The sequence below is a fragment of the Palaemon carinicauda genome, chromosome 11, assembly GCF_036898095.1.
Source record: "Palaemon carinicauda isolate YSFRI2023 chromosome 11, ASM3689809v2, whole genome shotgun sequence".
Taxonomy (NCBI): Eukaryota; Metazoa; Arthropoda; class Malacostraca; order Decapoda; family Palaemonidae; genus Palaemon; species Palaemon carinicauda.
Genome location: NC_090735.1, coordinates 71113704 through 71138407, shown reverse-complemented (window position 1 = coordinate 71138407; position 24704 = coordinate 71113704). Strand labels below are relative to the sequence as shown.

The 24704-nt window shown below is 44.1% G+C and overlaps 1 protein-coding gene across 1 annotated transcript in view; it reads left to right on the top strand.

The window, feature by feature from the left end:
* The window catches only part of mRpL41 (mitochondrial ribosomal protein L41), a 79780-nt gene extending 58312 nt beyond the window's left edge, over positions 1 to 21468 (top strand). Inside the window, exon 3 of the mRNA XM_068383112.1 lies at positions 21161 to 21468. Within this exon, the coding sequence (XP_068239213.1) occupies positions 21161 to 21403 (243 nt within the window). The 3' untranslated portion in view covers positions 21404 to 21468. The remainder of the gene's footprint in view (positions 1 to 21160) is intronic.
* The last annotated feature ends 3236 nt before the right edge of the window (positions 21469 to 24704 follow it).

The following is a 24704-nucleotide window of genomic DNA, read 5'->3' as shown; positions in this document are numbered from 1 at the left end:
TCACCTCCTCTTCCTGGTCGGGCAGGATGTCGTTCTCGATAATCCGATGTTGTTTCGACATACGTTGGGGCGTCGTTCTTGATGATCAAATGATCGCTCAAGAGATCAAAGGTTACTCACGATCTTGACGCTCTTCTTCTTGAAGACAATCACAGTCACGAGTTAAGCACTCACAATTGCGAGATTGTGTCATTCACAATCTTAATGCTCTTCTTCTTGAAGACGAACACCCGCTCAATCTCCCCTTCTGGGGATTACTCTGGCAGGATTTCCATCCATTGTTCGGGAAATCCCTTCGGGGAAAACTTGGAAACAAGCCTTGGCTTTTTCTCAAGCAACACTTTGTTAACCTTCAATTTGAGATAGAGCTTGCTGAAGAGAAACAGAGTGCTCCTCGAAATTTCGCCTCCAGATGTGTAAACTTTCCCTTCTGAGGGAGAGTCTCTACCCAACACTTGAGGACCCTCATGATCACGAGCTAGATACTCATGATTATGAGCAAGACGCTCATGATTGTGAACTACAGTAATCCCTCACATATTGTGGTTAATGGGGACCAGAACCAACAGGGATACGTGAAAAACTGCGAAGTAGGGTCTCTCCCTATTTTTGGAATATGTAAATTTTTTTGTGTACATGTACATGTATATATGATAAAAATAAGTGTATATTAACTCTATAGAGGCATATGTTATCATTAGAACATTAAAGAATCATGTAAATAAATATTGATAATATAAATTATATACTGTACATAAAATAAAGTACTGTACTATATAAATCCTGTGATATAAATACAGTACTGTATTTAATACATTACGTATACTGTATGTACATTTACATTTATACATAAATAATATATAGTGTAAGTGTACATGTACATACATTTGTAGATATAGTGTACGTGTATATACTGCAGATATGTTTTTAGAAAACATGATGATCTTGATAAATGACGATGAAACACCTGAGCAGTATGATGGAGGTGATGAAAATGATTTACTGCACAGGTTAATGAGATCTTTACTGCTACTCAGGTGACGCCTCATCGTCAGTTGATAGAGGCGGTGGATCGTCAACGACAGCTTCCGATAGAGCTGGAGAAACTGCAGGAGGCAGCGTAGTGGCTTGGTGGGAAGCTGGAGAGGCAGCAGGAGTATCTGATGCTTCTGCTGAAGGTTTTCAGCGCACTAGGAATATCATGATAGGAAGTTGTTGACGTTTTTTCATCTGAGCAAAGATGCTCTTGTACAACGCCATTACACCGTCAATACGGTTACTAAATTCGATGGCTCTGACCATATTATCGTCCTTTGTTGCAGAGCTCTTGCAGGTTGTCTAAGGTAAGGCCACGTAATTCAGCTTCAGCTTCGTCATCATCGCTGACGTCGGCTGCCTCTTCTTCCTCACTCACTGATCTTGTCATCTTGACAAGGTCCTCGTCGGTTAGGGGCACCGAGTGGTACTTGATCAGTGAGTTGACGTCATCCGTCGTCATGTCAGAGAAACAATCGTTGGCTACTAAACGTGCCAGCCTCACAGCCTTATCTATGGCGGAGTGGTGAACTTCGTCTGGCGTAAATCCCTCATAGTCATGAACAACGTCTGGCCACAATTTTCTCCAACTTGCATTCAATGTTTGCTCTTTCATCTCATTAAGAGATTTCTGAATGTTGGCCAGGCAAGTTGCAATGTTATATTCCCGCCAATATCTCTTAAGGTTGAAGTCCTCGTTGCCTTCGTCGATGTAGATGAGGCCCTCCATCATGGACCTCATGTAGAAGGCTTTGAAGGCACGAATGACCCCCTGATCCATTGGTTGTATGAGGGAAGTGGTGTTGGGGGAGGGGCAGGAACTCTACTTGGACCCCGTCCTAATGGAGATCTGTTGCATGTCCTCCTGCACAATCCATCAAGAGGAGAACCTTAAAGGGCACCCCATTCTCCGCGAGGTACAGCTTCACCTGCAGGATAAAGCAGTTCACGTACCAGTCGAGTGTGAGGGCTTTGGTTATCCATGCCTTTTTATTACTCATCCAGTAGATGGGCAGTAAGGCTTTGTTTTTGTTTTTCAAAGTCCAAGGATTCAATGACTTGTAAATTAAGCCAGGCTTGAGCATTAAGCCCGTGGCATTCCCGCACATGAGGAGAGTGACACAATCTTTGTGGGCCTTGAACCCTGGCTACTTCACTTCGTCCTTGTAAAGGAACGTCCGGGACGGCATCCTCTTCCAGAGGAGGCCAGTCTCATCCATATTGAACACCTACTCTGGGAGATAGCCACCTTCTTTAATTAATTTTGGGAATTCTTCCTTGACATAACAAAGAGCTGACTCTTGGTCTGCCGAGGCGGCCTCCCCATACAAAGGAACGCTGCGAAGGCCAAACCTCCTCTTGAATTTCTCGAACCAGCCCTTGCTGGCAACAAAACTACGTTTTTCTCGTGGGGCAGGATCATCTTCTTCGTCGTCATCATCACCTTCGTCGTCTTCGTTCAATTTTCCTTTAGGAATAAGGCTATCATACATGGTTTTGGCTTTGGTTCGAATCATGTTGGTATCGAGACAAACCTTTTTTTCCCAACAGTCCGATAACCACATTTATAATGCATTCTCCATTTACACAATCTTATTACGAGGAGTCACAACACACTTAGTGTCCTGGTAACGTTATTGAGGCAGTTTTACCTATTTTCATTTCATCTTTTTTTATGTAGCGAACGGTCAATTCATTCACTCCGTAAATGCGGGCAACAGACGCATATTACTGCCTGCCTTAAGCATGTCCAATAATTTCACTTTCTCGTTCACCGTCATCATTTTTCTCTTCTTCTTGGGTGCACTAGAGAATGTAGAGGGTAGAGGACGTTTAGGAGCCATTAAGGGCATCACAAGCACTATTTTATACTAAAAAAGCACAAGAAAACAGCTAAAAAGTTCCACGCGGCAAGACTAAGCAACGCAAGCGAAGCGAGAGAGAACAATGAATGCGGTCACCCTGGTGCACGGCAGGGAGAGATGCTGGGTAAAGCGTCTCGGCCAATCAGCTTGCGAGATTCTGGAGCTGAGATGGCCAGTGAATCAGAGAGGTGGATTTTGAGTTGCGCGCCATCTCCTTGTTGAAACCTGATGTTCTACTGTACTCTCTGCCTTCTGCTAGTGCCCGCGTAACTTTCGCACCATTTTTTCTAATTTTTTATGAATATTTTTGAAAATCCGCGATGCATTGAGGCCACGAAATGGCGAGGGATTTTTCTACACGCTTACGGTCACGGTCACGGGTGAGATGCTTGTGATAACAATCACGAGCTACACTCGTGATCACGAACGAGACACTCACGAGTGCGAGCTATAAGCCCGTGATCCCGTGCTAGATGCTTTCGATCCAAACACTCACAATCATGAGCAGGACGCTCAAAATCGCGAGCTATATCCTCACAAGCTATTAGCTAAAGATCGAGAGTTATAAGCTCACGATCAAGAGTTGTAAGCTCAAGATCACGAGCACAAGCCAGACGATCATGATCACGAGCATGACGCTCAAGTTCAAGTGCTAAACACTAAATATCACGAGCCGATGCTCAGGATTACGTGCTAAAAGCTCACAATCATGAGCTAAACACTCATGGTCACGAGCTTCACGCTCACGGTCAAGAGCTATACGCTCACGGTCAAGAGCTACACGCTCACGGTCAAGAGCTACACGCTCATGGTCAAGAGCTACACGCTCATGATCATGAGCTAGAGGCTCACTCACGAGGTAGACGCTTACGATCACGAGGTAGACGCTTACGATCACGAGGTAGATACTTATGATCACGAGCTAGATGCTCACAATCAAGAGGTAGATGCTCACGAGTTAGACGATTACGATCATGAGCTTGACGCTTACGATGTAGTGGTTTGCGAACTGTGGTCAGATGTAGCACGCAGACTACCTAGTGTTCGAATGTCGACCATACTCCAAAATTCACTACACAAAGAGATAAGACGGTGGAATAGCCAGAAATCTGAGCAACAAGTAAACAATAAAAGGTAAACTGGGCATGGGGCACCCCCCTTTGATTTTATACTGGGCAAGGGAAGTCCGCCACTTTTTAGATGTATTCTGGCAGCTTACGCATACCAGAACATCCAACCAGAAGACGAAGATATTTGACATCGTCTTGAACCCAAGAACACTTCACGAGTTTTATCTTGAGACCGTGCTTCTGGAGAATAGCCAAAACTCGTTCTACCAGTTTCAGGTGTTCCTCGAAAGAATACCCAAGTATCAAGATGTCATCAATGTAGACAACCACCTTGGGTTTCGGGAACTCTTGGAGAATAGGTGGGTAGAGAAAGACGTGTATTCTTTACTGTCCTCTGCTAATGGTAACTGGTAGTATTCATGAATCAGGTCAAGGGTTGTAAAGTATTTGACTCCTTGAATCCCAAATACGTAGTCTGCCATATTTGGCATCGGGAACTTATCAGAGACAGTCACCTTGTTCAGTCTACGGTAGTCCACACAACTGTATACTGTTGTCCTTTTTTCAGACTGGAACAAAGGGTGAAGACCAAGGAGAAATGCTGGGTTCAGTAATACCCAGTTCATGCAACTCCTTGCACTGTTCTTCGGTGGCATCAACAACGGGTTTTGCAAACCGTCGAACCCTCTGATAAATGGATGTCTTATCATACAGGTGGATCGTATTGGTGTGCTTGAACACTCTCCCACATCATCGTCACCGGTACTGATGAATGGAATATTACGTCAAAGTATTTGATGAAACTGGTCCCTCTGATAAGTGCCCAGTTTTTCTGAGATAGACAGATATTCTATCTCTTCCAATATGCTCCGGTTAGGTGTCTGGTCACACTTCTGTGCTATCAGGCTAGATAGAGGAGCATCCACCATTGCCATGGTGAACACCTTCCCCGAGAGATCACCCTTCTTGATCTTGGCAGTTCCTTCATATAAACCCTTTATTAAAACTGAGCCTTTAAATCTTTGAGCTCTAGGATATCAGGGATTGCTGTAGCTTTTCTTGACAGACCAGTGGTTATGATGTCGCCATCATAATACATCTCCGGCCAACAGTTGGTCGGACAAGCAGGGAACCTAAAAGAAGTGTCAAGTCCCTTAGGAAAGTCTACAGTAACAGGAGCAAGTCCGGGCTCAATACTGGCAATCCTGATTGAATCGGCTGCGTAGACTTCCAGTGCAGAAAGCACTTGCTGACAACAGGGTCCACGTATCGGGACATAATACTCCCAAAGAGGCTCTTGGGGAGTATTGCCAACACTCAGCAGATTGGCCTTCAACTATCACCCCATTTGCTCTCAAGAACTGGTTACTAAGCACTATGTTCTCAGCCGTAGTATCTTGAGGGCACTACATGGAACACACTCGGGGCGAATGTCATTCCATGCAGTATAGGAGTCAACAATACATTACCTAAGGTTTTAGATCCTGTTTGCCCTAAACCCTTCAGACCAATGGTATTGGGTACCATTTGCAGCTGGTAATCCTGCACTACACTCAATGACAGAAGGTTGACCTCAGCTCCAAAGTCAATGAGAGCATCCAATGCTCCCAATGGAAACTCATACATGATCACTGGGACAACCATAAGTGGTACAGGAGTCAACTGCGCCTGGTTAACCCTACGAAGGGTTTTCAATACAGCCTGCGTTCCTGCTCCCTCCCTGGAGGAGTCAGTTGGAGAAGTTCTGGACAGTGTTGAGGACAGGTTATCACTGGCAAACCCTGAGAGTCATTGGATGTGCAATGACCTTTCCAGGTTGAGGGGTAACCTTGGAAATCGAGATTTCCGAACCTGCCCCCGTAATACTAGGAGCAAGCTTCCTAGCACTCACACCCTCCATCGATGTAGCCCCATCTTCTACGCCAAAGGGCTGGTGATTAATGTCCTATGATACCCCTCAGTTCTTGATGACTTCCTTGGCTTTGATCTCTTGCTCTTTCTCTTCTTCTCCTCCAAGCAAAGTCAGCTAAATCACATGTGTGTGAGCAGGAGCGGTAGCAAACTTCCCCACCCTACCCCACTAACTAGCGGAGTGGGTAGTAAACCCTCTGTAAATTTTAATGGCTCGTCTTTTCAGGTAGTAATACCTCTAAAGGTTTGTATCTTTAGGAAAAATACAAATTATAGTACAGTATCTACGAATTTGTATTTATTTTTAGCTAAAATTGTTTCCTTCCTACCATCCACTAATTCATTCCTTCCTTCCTTTCCTAAACCATAACACTTCTTATAATCTGAAAGTTTACTCATTCTTTCTTATTCATATTTGTTTACACTGGTATCCCTATTTGAAATTTATTTTCAATAGTAAAGCCCTTTGGGAGGCAGTTTGTAAATCTTTTCAAGATAATTTTTTGGGCTCAAGCCATGACGTCCTGATGGAAGGTTCCTTCAGTAGCTTCCTAAGGGTATATTTGACTACAGTAGATATTCCCAGAGAATTAAACTTAAGGTTTCACAGATTTCTAACTTCTGGCGCGAGTACCCATAAGGTTTCCCTAGAGGATATCGTATAATAACGGGACGTATGCTTGACACGCCACATAGCTATCTGCACCCCACATAGCGTTTACGCTTCGAGGGGGAGTGTGGCAAGTATGGGAGGAGGTGTACTAAACTCTCCTCCTTCGTTACTGTTACGGTACTCGGCAATGTCAACATCCGGCCGCCATCTTGAATGGCGTCACTGATGCGCGCCATTTCCTCATTTCTTCTTACGTAGCATCTCAGACTAGGTGTTTTTCCCAGTGTTCGCTAAGTAATTTCGCAATGTCGCAATCTTCTGCCTCGCCTTCTTCTGGAAAGTTGAGTACCATATTCTTGTATTGTATAAATAAGCTCCAGCCGTAAAGTAACGTCTTTTTATCTTAAAAATCTGTGTTTTGTGGCGGAGCTGTGCCCCGACCGGAGGCGTCATGTCACGATGCTGTTGCTCGCCTCGCATGCTTTATTTAGTTAGCCAGAGCAACCTTCCCGGTCGTATAACTAATAACTACATTAGTTATCTAGTCTTCATTGCTAGGAATTAGTTATATTATGCCGACAGTATTCATTTTTGGCGAGTGTAAGTGGCCGAATAAGTATGCTAGATGACTAGCCTAACCCCTACGCTCGATAGCCTAGGCGTTTTTGTTTACTTTCATGCATGATATAATAAGTGTTCCTAGTGTTTAATTACATAATGAAGACATAGGCATTTATACATATAAGATTCAGTGATTGCACATATGTTTTTTCGCCTTCTAGGAAGTATACAAGGGGTTTCAGTGATCTTGGTAGTCGTCTCCCTTGCCCCTAACCTAACGCTAGGGCTCTTGTATACTTCCTCACCACCCTAGTTACCTTATATAAGGTAATCTTCTCCCTCTGTGATAGCCTAGGCTACATCCTACCCCTACTTACCTCGAATGCCTTCGGGTAAGGTTAGGCTAGGATTGTTCTTCCCCACTCCTTGCCATAGTACATGCGCTTTGAGTTTGGGACAGAACCTCAGAGTATCAGTCGTTCCCCCCCAACTCCCCATTAGGAGAATGTACTCTCCTTCTGGTCCCTGCTGGGGGTGAAGGCGGAGGGGCTCTGCCCTTCCCCATAGTCCACACTTGGTTGGGTTAAGTCCCGTCCTCCCTGTGGCCTAGCGACCTGTCTTTCCTGGTCTAGGGGACTAGCTCACCTAGCCTAGGTTAGGCAGTCCAGGGATTCCGTTTCTTTATAGTTTAGGACAGGACACTAGTGCTGTACCTACTCTGTGCTAACCTACCTTAGGCTGGAGAATGGATTCTTCCTACCTAGACAGGCTAAACAGAATCCCCACCCCTGGGAGTGCCGGTGGGAGCTACGACTCCCCCCCACACTCCCTCTCAGGACCCTTACCCCTTCCCCTCTATCCCTTTTGTGTTGGCTAGCCATCACACCCCTGTCCGCCGTCCTACAACTCCACCGCGTGCCGGCGGGTTGTGGGTTCGGCTTGGTCCTTTCGTTGGTTAGTCCGAACTGCTACGCTTCCCGCATATAGTTGAACTATGGGATAGCATTCGACGGTTCGGTCTGCCGGCGGAAGACCTTACTATCCTTGAGTGTTCTTCGGTCCTCTCATGGGCCGCCACTGACAATTATAGCCGACTGCCGGCTCTGTTGCCACTGGATGAAAGGTCGCCACCCTCTCCCTTTCATTTGAACACTCCTTCCGGAGGAAGAAGGGGATGGGTATCGAATTTTACCCTTCCCTCTCTCTCCTCCTTTCCTATCCCTCTCTCTCTCAGTGCCGGTCCACTGCCGCCTCCACTCTGCCGGCGCCAGCCGTCAGTGTCTTCGGTATCCTATCTGTCTCATTGAATGATGTCAGTGTAGATATACCTCTGCCGGTCACCTGCCGACTACCGGGGGCCGCTGACTTGCCGGCAATCTGCCATTGCTTTAAGGTGTCGCCCTCTCTCTGCCACATAGATTGATGGCTTGGAAGGGTCTCACCTTGATGGAGATATGCCGGCGCCAGGTGAGCTTCCGGCATTCCGCCACGCTGCCGGTGCCTTCAATCTTGGCTATACAGTGGACAGTCACTCCTTCCCCCTGCCGGCCCAGTGATGGCAGTGATTATTGTACAGCTATGGATGATAGCCAGTACATCTATGGTATAAGATTTACCCTAGACTGAAAACTATTGGGTATAGTTGTACAGTAAAAATTTCCCAGCATATTCTGTGCATCCATGTGCAGTCTCTTGCCGGGACCTAACCTGAATAAGGGGGATTGGATTATCCCTCCTTTTCTTATATACTGAATGAATTCAGCTCCCCCTCTCATCGTAACTAATTCCTCAGAGGAAGCCTAAGCTTGGCTCATCCAGTATGGATGTTCTTCCTCCTCCTAGGGCTCATGACAGGCCCCTTGAATTAGTTATGATGTGGGGTCACGGAAATTGGCTGGGTGCGATGTACAAGTGTGTCTTTCCTACCTCCTTTCTAGCTTATCTATCCTAAGCTTATACATAAAAGGAATCTTATACTATAGTTTAATAAATTAATACTAATCTAAGATTACTGTAAGTCATAATTTAATTGACTTCCAAAAACTCATTTGCCTCTTTCTTTTACAGGAGTACCTACGGTGTGAGAGCGCCTTCTGTAGCGTTCGTCGCCCCGACTTCTACGGCCACCTCCACGCCGGCTGTTCGATCTTGAAGGGAAATCTTCGCTATTGGGACCCGCAGGTCTGCCCTGTGTGTAAGAACCTGCTCGATGAGACGTTCGATAACCCTCCGTCAGCGGAGGCCAGGGACATCGCCCGAGAGAAACTGTGCAAGTGGGAGCATGGTTTCCAAAAGAATGCCACGGGGCCTTATCTCCCAAGTGAGAGGATGAGAGCCTTGCTCTTCCCCAAGGCATCTGCGGATGCCGTCATTCCCAAGCCTGAGATCCCCTGCGTCCACCTGACAGTTGAGCCTGACGTTTCGGACGCTTTCCAAGAATGTCACATAGACGAAGTGGAGATGATGTCAGATGTGTCGGATAATACCTAAAGGACCCTGATGGCTGAGGGTCAAGAAGAGGAGGTCCAAGTGGAGACTCCTGACTCCGAGGGCATGGTCGCCCGTGCACCTTCTGTTTCTTCCATCGTGATTTCGGAACCAGCCCCCTCTACATCTGCCACTCCAGTACCGGCAGTGGTAAGCACCCAGGATACCATACCCTCCAAATGTTGGTAGCACTCCTGGATGAGAAGTTCCGCCAGGGGCATGTGGACCTTAAGAGGGAGCTAATGAGCATGAAACAGACGACGCCAAAGAAGATCAGCGTCAAGGATCTTCCTGCCTGCTCAGTGACAAATCTTTGGTGGCATGCTGAACACATGCCCATTACAAGCGGACACATCGTTATCAAACCCCAAGTTAGGCGCCGTCCCCCTTGAAGAGGTGGAGTTCTGGCTTAACTTCGAAGCCTACCCGGACTGTTACGTCCGTCTCAAATCTGAACCAGTCTCCAAGGAGACCGAGCCAAAGGAGGTCATAGTGTTTGACCACACTAAGGCTCAAGCTCTTTTGGCCGACTGCCACAAGAGCAGGGACTACACCAATTCCAAGGTGCCGGCCCTAAGCAAGAAACACCTGTCCTTTCTTGCTCCCCCCACCATGGTCTTCTTTCCTTTCGCCGAAAAGGCCCTGCTGGCAGTGATGAAGGCGGTGGAGGAAGGAAAACCCTGCCCTACATTGGAGGAATGTAGGCCTCTCTCCCTGGCCCTCCCTCCCGATGACAAAAGCTGGAAGGATATCCAGTTAACCTTCGCGGTTGGAAAGTTGGAGGCTGACGTCGCGGGACGTCAGTTTAACGAAAACCTCCCCAAGCTCACCGAGTACCTTCTGCGTCGGGAGCAAGACACAAAAGAGAGGCTGGCTGCCTCTCTGTCTCTTCAAGTACAACCTCTTCTCGACGAGCGACAACAATCAACTTCCTCTTTATGTGGCCCCATACGAGGACCCCAGAGCGGAAGCGGTGGACCCCATGTCCCTGGACTGGAACAGATAGTCCAAAGTTTACCTGTTCCCTCCACCCAACCTTCTGCTGAAAGTCCTCACCAAGCTGAGAACCTTCAAGGGAACAGCAGCCCTAGTGGCACCCAGGTGGCCCCAGAGCAACTGGTTCCCTCTAGTCCTGGAGCTACAGCCCAAGCTGATCCCTCTGCCGGACCCCGTTCTGTCCCAGCAGGTTCAGAAGTCAACTGTCTTCGCTTCATCTCATGATTTTCTCTCTCTAGCCGAGAAGAAAAGGTTTGGAATTTCGAAGAAATGTTTAGACTTCCTAGAGGAATACAAAACAAAGTCTACCAGAAGGCAATATGAGTCATCCTGGAAGAAGTGGGTGTCTTTCGTCAAGGCAAAAGATCCTACGGAAATCTCCATAGATTTTTATCTGTCCTTCATTCCATTCACCTTCATGGACAAGGCTTAGCAGCCAATACGATTTCCACTTGCAAATCGGCCTTGACAAGACCATTACTTTACGCCTTCCTGATAGACTTCTCCAACGCCATCTTTAACAAGCTTCCAAAGGCATGTGCTAGACTCCGTCCTGCACCTCCACCGAGACTCATCTCCTGTTCTCTTGATAAGGTGCTCCATTTTGCCTCTAGTCTGGACAACGAGTCTTGCCCTCTGAAAGACTTGACTCAAAAAGTGATTTTCCTTGTTGCTCTCGCCTCGGGAGCCCGAGTCAGTGAAATAGTGGCTTTATCTAGAGAAGAGGGCCAGATACAGTTCACCGAAACAGGGGAACTTACCCTCTTCCCTGACCCAACATTTCTCACTAAGAACGAACTCCCCACTAAGAGGTGGGGTCCCTGGAGAATCTGCCCTCTGAAGGAAGATGTCTCTCTATGCCCAGTGGAGAGTCTAAAGGTCTATCTTCGAAGAATTTCAGACTTTGGCGGAGGACAGCTCTTTAAAAAGAGAAACATCGGGATCTGATTTGTCACTCAAACAACTAAGGGATCTGATTTGTCACTCAAACAACTAAGGGCGAAGATCACCTACTTTATTCACAGAGCGGATCCTGACAGTACACCCACAGGTCATGATCCCAGGAAAGTCGCCTCTTCCTTAAATTTCTTTCAAACAATGGATTTCGAAAGCCTTCGATCCTTCACAGGCTGGAAATCCTCAAGTGTTTTTTTCAAACACTATGCGAAGCAGGTGCACGAATTGAAGAGATACGTGGTGGCAGCAGGTAGTGTGTTAAAGTCTGCTGCCTAGTGCTGCGCAGAACAGCGAGTTATTTCGGGACTCTTAACTCATTGGGTGCCTGTGTTGACCCTAGTGCGAAACATAGTGATTTTAAGTGCCACCTAGTGACACAACGGACTGTTCTTCTACATGGTGAAGTAACATAGACTTGAACTCGTGTGCCACATGTTTATTTGGACATGAAGTGTATTTAAGACTTTAAAAAGACCTTATAGTTCCCTTGGAACTTAGGTGTGTAATGGCAAGTTCTTCCTTTTCAGATTCCACACCCACATCTTATGTAGTCTTTAGTCTATGTTTGTTAACTAAATTTTATTGAAATTTACTTATTTCATATCAACTCGAGATATTTTATTGAATAAAATAGAAATTTCTCTACCATACATGTCTTATTTCGCCCTACTATTTGAAATAAATTACTGTTAGAGTTTGATTACCCCTAATTTTGATCATGATTATAATCTATGTTATAATATTGCTCCTATCTGATGTATACTCACCTAAAGAAAGTGAAATATTTGTTCCAACACAAGTACTTAACTTTCCTGATCTGTCTGCAAGACCGGTAAGATCTGCGTCGACAGGCGAGTCTTCTTCATCAGGTTACTTCAAGATGTTCCTTTCGTCCAAGTAGGACTTCCCAGCCCGGGGGGCAGGAAGCCATGTCATAGTATATGCCATTGGTAGTGACATGTAACGGAGATGTCACGGTCTCTAAGGTCATCAGACCAAAGGAATATTGTTTAGAAGTCGAAGGCACTACTAAAATGGGAAAAATCCACGATACACTAATTCCCTGTACACTTCCATCAGGACGTCATGGCTTGAGCCCAAAAAACGGATTTTGAGCGAAGCAAAAAATCTATTTTTGGGCGAGATAGCCATGACGTCCTGATGGACCCGCCCTCATTCTCTATTCTGGCCTGTCAGGCCCCTCCCGTTCTTATTGTATCATGGAGGCTGACAGAGACGCCGGAAGGAATGAGGAAATGGCGCCCATCGGTGACGTCATTCAAGATGGCGGCCGGATGTTGACATCGCCGAGTACCGTAACAGTAACGAAGGAGGAGAGTTTAGTAACGGCTCCTCCCATACTTGCCACACTCCCCCTCGAAGCGTAAACGCTTTGTGGGGTGCAGATAGCTATATGGCGTGTCAAGCATACGTCCCGTTATTATACGATATCCTAAAGGGAAACCTTATGGGTACTCGCGCCAGAAGTTAGAATTCTGTGAAACCTTTAGTTTAATTCTCTGGGAATATCTACTGTAGTCAAATATACCCTTAGGAAGCTACTGAAGGAACCTTCCATCGGGACGTCATGGCTATCTCACCCAAAAATAGATTTTTCGCTTTGCTCAAAATCCGTTTTATTCAAATGTTTACAAAGATCACTATGTGTATGAAAAAGTTTGAAGTACTATTGGACTATTGTAAGGAGTATGGCATGGGGGTTAACTCATCCAAGACTTAAATATTTTATTATTAATGGAGATAAAAGTGATAAAGAGTCATTCCTGTTTGGTAACTTAGAAGTTGAATACTGCTCTCAGTAATTGTATCTAGGGGCTTGGTTTTTAGACGATGCAAAAATTAAATCTGTACTGGAGGCACATGATAAGTTGTCATCTTCGTTGGTTAACAAGTTTGCAATATTTTGGGCTGTAAACACAACCATGCCATTTTGCTATAAAATGAAAATATTTCATGCAGCTGTGATGTCATTCCTGTTATACATTTCTGAAAGTTGGTTGACGTCGAATGTTGGTGGCATAAAAAAAACTTACAGTAAACTAGTAAGAATACTGCTTGGTGTTAAAAGCAATATATCGGTACCTCTGTGCTTAGTTGAGGCAGGCCTAAACACTACAATATGAAATTGTGAAAAGAAGGAAAAATTTCTTAACATCTAAATTAGAGAATGTAGATTTGGAGGCACCTTTTCATTTTGTATTTTATATGTGTAGAAGTAACAGTACACCAGGCTACAGGTTTATAGTGAGTTGTGTAAGGGAGGAAAATAGCAGACATTCATTAGAAAATATTCGGTCATTAATAAGAGACAACCCTCTAGATGCAACGAATTATGTTACACATAGATCAAAACTTAACAGGGGACTAATATATCACAGCGTGTATAAAGGAGAAATGTATATTCCTGATTACAAGAGACATGCTGTAACAAAGATAAGACTGATGTCTCATAGTTTTGAAAATTGAATTAGGAAGGTGGAGTAGGATCCTGCGTGAGTTACGTATTTGTGTATGTACGGAAAATCAGGTACAGGATGAGGAACATGTACTATTACATTGTCCGCTTAGCGCACACATTCGTGCGAAATATCCTAACTTTGGTTACTCGGACACTGTAAACTTGTTGAATGAAGAAAACCCAATAGATCTTTGTAATTATGTATTTGAAATCCTGTATTTCTACAAGAACTAATGATGATAAATATATTTGGAGTGGTATTACCATGTTATTAATTGGAATTTGTTTGTTTATATATTTTTGTGGACAATATTTTGGCTAAAGTAAATCTTTCTTGTGCAAGATTATTGTATACAATTTATGATGTATCTTTACCTTTGTGAATTTTTTGTAATATTAAGTCCATAAAGTATAAATAAATAATAACCATTTTCACCTCTTGTAGGGATAAAATGTTATTTTCATTAGTAAAATAAATTTTTGAATATACTTACCCGATGATCATGTAGCTGTCAACTCTGTTGCCCGACAGAAATCTACGGTCGGGATACGCCAGCGATCGCTATACAGGTGGGGGTGTACACAACAGCGCTATCTGTGAGCAGGTACTCAAGTACTTCTTGTCAACAAGAACTCAATTTTCTCCTCGGTCCACTGGTTCTCTATGGGGAGGAAGGGTGGGTCCTTAAATTCATGATCATCGGGTAAGTATATTCAAAAATTTATTTTACTAATGAAAATAACATTTTTCAATATTAATCTTACCCGATGATCATGTAGCTGATTCACACCCAGGGTGGTGGGTGGAGACCAGCATACATGTTAACAAAGAAGCTAAGTATCCCGTATTTCATTTTATTAGTTATTCAAAAATAACATAAAATAAATAAGTACCTGGTAAGGAAGACGACTTGAACCATTACTCTGCCTTTATTAAGTACGTCTTCCTTACTGAGCGCAGCGGTCCTCTTAGGATGCTGAACGACTCTTAGGTGCTGAAGTATAAAGGGCTGCAACCCATACTAAAGGACCTCATCACAACCTTTAACCTCGGCGCTTCTCAAGAAAGAATTGACCACCCGCCAAATCAACAAGGATGCGGAAGGCTTCTTAGCCGACCGTACAACCCATAAAAAGTATTCAAGAGAAAGGTTAAAAAGGTTATGGGATTATGGGAATGTAGTGGCTGAGCCCTCACCTACTACTGCACTCGCTGCTACGAATGGTCCCAGGGTGTAGCAGTTCTCGTAAAGAGACTGGACATCTTTGAGATAGAATGATGCGAACACTGACTTGCTTCTCCAATAGGTTGCATCCATAACACTCTGCAGAGAACGGTTCTGTTTGAAGGCCACTGAAGTAGCCACAGCTCTCACTTCATGTGTCCTTACCTTCAGCAAAGCAAGGTCTTCTTCCTTCAGATGAGAATGTGCTTCCCTAATCAGAAGCCTGATTTAGTAAGAAACTGAGTTCTTAGACATTGGAAGAGAAGGCTTCTTGATAGCACACCATAAGGCTTCTGATTGTCCTCGTAAAGGTTTTGACCTTTTTAGATAGTACCTAAGAGCCCTAACTGGGCAAAGTACTCTCTCCAGTTCGTTCCCCACCAAGTTGGACAGGCTTGGGATCTCGAACGACTTAGGCCAAGGACGTGAAGGAAGCTCGTTTTAGCAAAAAACCGAGCTGCAAGGAACATGTAGCCGTTTCAGATGTGAAAACTATGTTCCTGCTGAAGGCGTGGATCTCACTTACTCTTTTAGCTGTTGCCAAGCACACGAGGAAAAGAGTTTTTAATGTGAGGTCCTTAAAAGAGGCTGATTGGAGAGGTTCAAATCTTGATGACATAAGAAACCTTAGGACCACGTCTAGATTCCAGCCTGGAGTGGACAACCGACGTTCCTTTGAGGTCTCAAAAGACCTAAGGAGGTCCTGTAGATCTTTGTTGGTGGAAAGATCCAAGCCTCTGTGGCGGAAAACCGCTGCCAACATACTTCTGTAACCCTTGATCGTAGGAGCTGAAAGGGATCTTACGTTCCTTAGATGTAACAGGAAGTCAGCAATCTGGGTTACAGTGGTACTGGTTGAGGAAAACTGCATTGGCCTTGCACCAGCTTCGGAAGACTTCCCATTTAGACTGATAGACTCTGAGAGTGGATGTCCTCCTTGCTCTGGCAATCGCTCTGGCTGCCTCCTTCGAAAAGCCTCTAGCTCTTGAGAGTCTTTCGATAGTCTGAAGGCAGTCAGACGAAGAGCGTGGAGGTTTGGGTGTACCTTCTTAACGTGAGGTTGACGTAGAAGGTCCACTCCTAGAGGGAGAGTCCTGGGAATGTCGACCAGCCATTGCAGTACCTCTGTGAACCATTCTTTCGCGGGCCAGAGGGGAGCAACCAACGTCAGCCGTGTCCCTTTGTGAGAGGCGAACTTCTGAAGTACCCTGTTGACAATCTTGAACAGCGGGAATGCATACAGGTCGAGATGGGACCAATCCAGCAGAAAAGCATCCACGTGAACTGCTGCTGGGTCTGGAATCGGAGAACAATACAAGAGGAGCCTCCTGGTCATCGAGGTAGCGAACAGATCTATGGTTGGCTGACCCCCCAGGGCCCAAAGTCTGCTGCAAACATTCTTGTGAAGGGTCCACTCTGTGGGGATGACCTGACCCTTCCGGCTGAGGCGATCTGCCATGACATTCATATCGCCCTGAATGAACCTCGTTACCAGCGTGAGCTTTCGATCTTTTGACCAGATGAGGAGGTCCCTTGCGATCTAGAACAACTTCCTCGAATGAGTCCCTCCCTGCTTGGAGATGTAAGCCAAGGCTGTGGTGTTGTCGGAGTCCACCTCCACCACCTTGTTAAGCTGGAGGGACTTGAAGTTTATCAAGGCCAGATGAACCGCCAACAACTCCTTGCAATTGATGTGAAGTGTCCTTTGCTCCTGATTCCATGTTCCCGAGCATTCCTGTCCGTCCAATGTCGCACCCCAGCCCGTGTCTGATGCGTCCGAGAAGAGACGGCGGTCGGGTTTCTGAACAGCCAAAGGTAGACCTTCCTTGAGAAGAAAGCTGTTCTTCCACCACGTTAGAGTAGACCTCATCTCTTCGGAAACAGGAACTGAGACTGTCTCTAGCGTCACGTCCTTTATCCAGTGAGCAGCTAGATGATACTGAAGGGGGGGGAGGTGGAGTCTCCCTAACTCGATGAACAGGGCCAGCGATGAAAGTGTCCCTGTTAGACTCATCCACTGCCTGACTGAGCATCGGTTCCTTCTCAGCATGCTCTGGATGCATTCTAGGGCTTGGTAGATCCTTGGGGCCGACGGAAAAGCCCGAAAAGCTCGACTCTGAATCTCCATACCCAGGTAGACAATGGTCTGGGATGGGACGAGCTGGGACTTCTCTAAATTGACCAGGAGGCCCAGTTCCTTGGTCAGATCCATAGTCCATCTGAGATACTCCAGACAGCGACGACTTGTGGGAGCTCTTAAAAGCCAGTCGTCTGATGGAGCCGGACACAAGATCATGGTACTGCTGCACAGTCTGTGAACTGTCAACCATGGGGAAGCGAGGAAGTACAGCGACAACCCGAAACTGTATAGACTGTCTGGGTAGTACAGACAACTCCTTATCGGGTTGCTGAGGTTGCCGCACTGCGTCACAAAAAGTCACCTCTGCTGGTTGTTGAACGTCTTCCCAGTGACACACTGACTCCGTAAACAAAAATCCTCTATCAAGGACTAAGCTTGGACTGCATGTCTTGCAACAAAGCTCAAGGTCTATGGGAGCAGGTGTGGCAACAGACAGGGTTAGCGACTGAAGCGGAACCATTTACCCTCCCTGGAAGCATGTTATGCTTAAATAAAAGTCCATAGGAGGCTAAGCAGCTTAAGGCTCCTCTCCAAATGACAGAGTCCTCAAGGGAATATCAGAAGGAGGGAGAACAGCACTTTCTCATCTACAGGAACCATATCATAAGTTCTCTCAGTGAGGGTTTCACTGGTGCAAAAGCAGCTGACCAGAAGGCAACGTTATGAAACTGCTTGACAGTCTGTGAACTGTCAAAAACTGAACTGTCAACCACAAGAGGAGCGTGAGGACATACAGCACTGGTGTATAAGTAGCAGACCAGAAGGCAACGTCATGTAACTGCATGACAGTTTGTGAGTTGGCAACAACCAAAGATGTGTGATTGAGGAGCATGCGGTATGGTATGCAGAGCATGCTGTAAGGTATGCAGAGCATGCTGTAAGGTATGCAGAGCATGCTGTAAGGTATGCAGAGCATGCTGTATGCAGAGCATGCTGTAAGGTATGCAGAGCATGTTGTAAGGTATGCAGAGCATGCTGTAAGGAATGCAGAGCATGCTGTAAGGTATGCAGAGCATGCTGTAAGGTATGCAGAGCATGCTGTAAGGTATGCAGAGCATGCTGTATGTAGAGCATGCTGTAAGGTATGCAGAGCATGCTGCATGGCATGCGGCTCATGCTGCATGGGATGCGGCTCATGCTGCATGGTATGCGGCTCATGCTGCATGGTATGCGGCTCATGCTGCATGGGATGAGGCTCATGCTGCATGGTATGAGGCTCATGCTGCATGGTATGCGGCTCATGCTGCATGGGATGAGGCTCATGCTGCATGGTATGAGGCTCATGCTGCATGGTATGCGGCTCATGCTGAATGGTATGCGGAGCATGCTGTAAGGTCTGCAGAGCATGCTGCATGGGCTGAGGAGAATGCCGCATAGTGCTGGAACCCGGCAACTCCCGATGCGGCAGCTCACGCATGAAAGCAGAAGGTGCAGCAAGAACATGCGTCTGGCAGGGTGGACTGCGCATCGGTGGTGGAGCTCTCACAGGTGGAGGGTGGGAGCAGGCAGCCGCAGTATCTGCTGAGCGCACAACCTCGGCGGGTTGTAGGTTAACAGGCTGCATTGTCAACCTTCCAGCATGATGCTCCTGTATGAAGGAGCAAGCTGAGACTGTATAGTCTGCAGCATGGACCACTAGGGTCTATGAAAGACAACAACAAACGGAGCTACTGTCCGTTGTGACTGAGGGTCTAAAACAGCTGGTGCGGCAACAGACGGAGTTACTGCCTGTTGCAGTACCACCTTGCCTCTCTGGGAGGTGTGCAGTTGTCGTACTGCAGCAAGTCCGAACTGACCCAGTGGCTACACCTAGGCCGTTAGACTTGTGCGGAAGGGACCGACTTGCACTTAACAGCTGCAAGATTTGGTCCATGGTTTCTGCGAGAAACCTCTTCCGCAGACGAGGAATAAATGGGCTCTCTCGTCTTTGTGTGGGTGGGGTGATCACGTCGGCAACGTGTGTAGATACACCCGAAACCACGGAGGGAAACGTCTGTTCGTCGATCAAGGCCTGATGAACCCATAAGTCCTTCGACATTACTTCTCCCCTGGGCTTGGGAGCTTGCAAGAGGTCCCAGACTAGGTGAACAACTGGCACGAACAGACGAACCCTCGAACGTAACACTGTAACACTTTGCGCATATCACTTTATCACTTTTGACTTTCTGTTAGCACTTATTTCACTGATCTCGAAACTTTAAGTGGTTTGTACCTGAAACACGCAATCCTATCCTTCATTAAAAGGTAGTAAATGCGAAAACAGTATCACAATGAAACAGAAAAACATAATGAAAGATAAAGAATTCAGTGGCTGGAAAAGAGACTAAACACTAGATCAAATAAACTACGTTTAAAATCTCTCACCGCATAAAGCCTGGGAAGAAGAATAAAACTCTAGAAACGTTTTACCTTCTTCCCCTATAGCGACTAGGGAGAAGAGCAAAAAAAAAAACGAGAACAACGTTACCCGCTTGAACGAAACGTTTATCCTCCTCTCTCTCCCTCCGTCTCTATCTCTCTCTCTCTCTCTCTTGACTTAGAACCTGAGAGATGAGCCCCATTAAATAAATCGTTAAAACATATAATTTGTTAAAGGAAAAAAAAAAAAAACTGAAAGGTTTCCCAAATAAAAAGTTCCTTTATTAGAATTAACACCATTTAAGCTAAGAAAGAATGAACAAAACGCTAGAATCGGTTTACTCTTACTGCAACGTGAAACCGTGAAAAACTCTCTCTCTCTATCGTAACGATAGAGCGCAAGTTGAACGTTCTGAACGTCAACAACTGCGGAGACAAAACAAAACGTTAGTTCAATTTTGAAAACAGTACGAGACTATCAAAGAAATTCTTTCAAAAACATTAAAATTAAAATAGCATAAATTCTTAACAGGAAAAACGATATGACGGGCTCAATGTTAATTAACTTCGGTTCCAAGTAAATTCGCCTACTATTAGGAAAGGTCGCATATAAACAAACATAAAAATTAATTTTTATAAGTTTATAATAAATGGAAGTTAATCGAAGAGGCCTATAAAAGGCGGAGAGATATAAAATAAATCTATAACTTTGTTAAGCAAAATTAAGAGAGTCCAAACTCTCTTCGACACCAACACTTCCGTCTAAGGGAAGGGTCGGCCATTTAAAAATGAAAGAGAGTCCATACTCTCTTCGTCACCAGAATTAAATCAAATTAATTCCAAAAGCTTGCTAAGCTAATGATAAAGCTTCCTGAATAGCGAAGGCTAAACTCTAGAGCAAATACATCACCAAATCGTGAACAATAACTCCAGAATCAACAGCGTATCCAAGTAGGTCTAGCCGGTGGCACGACAGAGGAAAAATTGAGTTCTTGTTGACAAGAAGTACTTGAGTACCTGCTCACAGATGGCACTGTTGTGTACACCCCCACCTGTATAGCGATCGCTGGCGTATCCCGACCGTAGATTTCTGTCGGGCAACAGAGTTGACAGCTACATGATCATCGGGTAAGATTAATATTGAAAAGTGGAGTTTATATATACAGTATTTATTGATATGTGCATTATGGATGCCTGCACATGCATTTATGTAAATGCTTCATGTTCATACTATACATACATGGAAATATTTGACTATACAATACATAAAAGAAGTTACATACTGTACTTACATACCACTGAAAGTCATAGTTACTTGAAAAACTTCTCTATGGAGGGGCAGGATTAAAAATTTTAAATAGTGAGGTTTCTGACAAAGTTCCCCCAAGGGATTTACTTCAGAGACAAAAATGAAATTATATATCTATATTTCAGAGACAAATTAATACTTTTCCTTTTGCAGCTCAAACCTTATGTATCCTACCGGGTCCCAGACGTTGTGCAAAGTGAATTTACACCCCAGGACCTGTTTTATGCCATTTATACCAAAAAGATAGTTGAAGATTTTAAAAATGGGAAACTTGATGAGGATGGCAATCCCATTGAACCTTCTTATGAAGAACTGCTAACTGAAGAAGAGGCAAGAACTAAGGCTAATTCGGTTTGTGCTGATAAGTTTTCTGATAAAACATGGGTTCAAAATTAAAAACAGATAGTTGTGTAACTGAATTTTTATTTGTAAATTATTGTACCAAATATATTCTGTTTATACAGGGAATTTCATTAGCCCTTTTAATACACTAAAATAAAATTATGAAACAAAGGCATTTAGAATTACAACTTTTTTTGGGTGTAAATGTGATGGTGGTCTTCAAGGATTTTCCTCTGAAAGGTTAGAACAAGGAATTCAATTCAACATAGATATCAAAGAAATCTTGTCTCCCCTGCTCTAGGGACAGGTGTATATAAGGGAGACCCTCAAGTTCAGCCCCTTTAGAACTCTACACACCACCTACGTCGCTGAAATTTGTCTGCTAGGAGTGACGTCATTACAACGTCATCTCATGGAGAGGAACCATCACACCAGTTGAGGGCCATACTAAAAACAAATCAACATGCGCCCATCATCATCTATGATTTGGCTAAGCTATCATCAACAACCTTTATTGTTCAAGATAAATGAGACCTAAACAGTAAAATAATAATATTCACAATTTTTTTCTTTTTGTGTTACCGGAATTTAGAAAAGGTAGAAGTTGCACTGACCAAATTTTCATTTTGAGACGTTGTACAACAAAGCGTAGAATATATAGAAATCCCCTTTTGATGGCATTTGTGCATTATGAAAAAGCCTTTGATAGTGGGCACTAGCCAATTTTGTGGAGAGTCCTGCATTATTATGGAATTCCTCTTAAATATGTAAATTTAATCAAGTCGGTTCATGAGTATAGCAAGTGTAAAGTTAATGTTGATGGAGTCTTATCAAATTAATTTCCAGTGAACAGCAGAGTACTTCAAGGGAATGTGTTATCACCGATGTTGTTCATCCTCCTCATGGATTTTGTAATGCGTAGAACAGTCAGAGATGGTGGAGAAGGATTGGACTGGATTGGTGATAGGAATTTAGCAGACCTATAGTATACTGATGATGCTGTCCTTGTTAGCAGAACAACACAGGATTTGCAATGCTTGCTTACCAAAATGCATGAAATATCACACGAATTTGGGCTGGAGATATATAGAAGAAAGACAGAGATGATGAGAACAGAGTATGCAATGGAAAATGAAATATCATAGGAAGGAGAAAGGATTAATGAGGTAGAATCATTTAAATATTTAGAAATTATGATCCACATTATAGGGTCTTTAGAATCAGAGTTTGGTAAAAGGTTGAAAAAAGCAAATCAGACACTGGCTACGTTAAGTAAAATTTTGGGAATCAATTCGCCTGAAATTACATTTAAAAATCAGACTGTATATCAGTTTAGTGAGATCAGTGTTACTCTATGGACATGATTCATGGTATGACAATGAAACAGTCTCCAACAGATTTAGTAGATTTGAGAACAAAGCCCTCAGAAGGATACTGGGAGTTAAATGGCAGGATAGGATTTGAAACTATAAGAGAGATTACTCAAGTGCCATATGTGGATGAGATCATGATGAGGGGTAGACATTGGACATTAACAATGCTTAAAGTTTGGCTGCCACTGAAAACTTTTTTATGCCACTTTATGTTCACTTGTTTCTGGGGATGAGTATGTAAAACGCTATCCATGGAAGCACTGTGTTAATATATGTAAAAAAAAAAAGAAAAGGCAATTACACTGATGGGAAAACATGTCAGTGATAAGAATAATTATATAAAACATACAGTTACAGTTGCTCTGACTTTGGCATAATTCTCAATCAGTACTCTCACTATCATTTCTTTTTTTTTCACTGGAATATTTAGGAGTCTCTAGATTGCTCCTTTTCCAAGGAGTTTATGGTTTTTCCTAGATAGACATGAACAAGGAAGCTTACATTGTTATATTAGCAGTATATGCGTAATTATGTTTTTGCTCTCAAGTTCAATTACATCACAATGTAATAAGGTGTGCGTGAATCACTCATCAGTGTACGGGAAGAAGTTATAACAACGAAACATGCTTTGAGTAACTTTTCTATTGATAACTTCATTTTATAAGCAATTTCTAGCTTATAATCCCTGCTGGGTGCAGGGCACCATCACTCAGAATCATTTTTTAGTGATGGACTGGAGATCAAATAAACAGTACACAAAAATTTATGAAATATGTTATTTTTATAATAAAATAAATTTTTGAATATACTTACCCGGTGATTATATAAGCTGCAGCTCTGCTGCCCGACAGAAAAACTCTACGCTCGAAATCCGCCAGCGATCGCTATGCAGGTAGGGGGTGTACTTCAACAGCGCCATCTGTCGAGCAGGTACTCGGTACTCAATGTAAACACAGAACTCGATTTTCTCCTCGGTCCACTGGGTCTCTATTGGGGAGGAAGGGAGGGTCCTTTAATATATAATCACCGGGTAAGTATATTCAAAAATTTATTTTATTATAAAAATAACATTTTTCAATATTAAACTTAGCCGGTGATTATATAAGCTGATTCACACCCAGGGGGGTGGGTAGAGACCAGCATTAATTGTTTACATTATTATGAGCTAAGGATTTCGTATTTCATTTTAGCAGTTATTCAAAATAACAAACAAAATACATAAGTACCTGGTAAGGAAGTCGACTTGAACAATTACTCTGCCTTTTTTAAGTACGTCTTCCTTACGGAGCCTCGCGATCCTCTTAGGATGCTGAGCGACTCCTAGGAGCTGAAGTATCAAGGGTTGCAACCCATACTACAGGACCTCATCAAAACCTCTAATCTAGGCGCTTCTCAAGAAAAGAATTTGACCACCCGCCAAATCAACCAGGATGCGAAAGGCTTCTTAGCCTTCCGGACAACCCAAAAACAACAATAAAAAACATTTCAAGAGAAAGATTAAAAAAGGTTATGGAATTAGGGGAATGTAGTGGTTGAGCCCTCGCCCACTACTGCACTCGCTGCTACGAATGGTCCCAGGGTGTAGCAGTTCTCGTAAAGAGACTGGACATCTTTAAGATAAAAAGACGCGAACACTGACTTGCTTCTCCAATAGGTTGCGTCCATTATACTCTGCAGAGATCTATTTTGTTTAAAAGCCACTGAAGTAGCGACAGCTCTAACTTCATGTGTCTTTACCTTCAGCAAAGCATGATCTTCTTCATTCAGATGGGAATGAGCTTCTCGTATCAACAGTCTGATATAATAGGAAACCGCATTCTTCGACATAGGCAAAGAAGGTTTCTTAATAGAACACTATAAAGCTTCTGACTGTCCTCGTAAAGGTTTAGTTCGTCTTAAATAGAACTTAAGAGCTCTAACAGGGCATAAGACTCTTTCTAGTTCATTTCCAACCATATTTGAAAGGCTTGGAATATCGAACG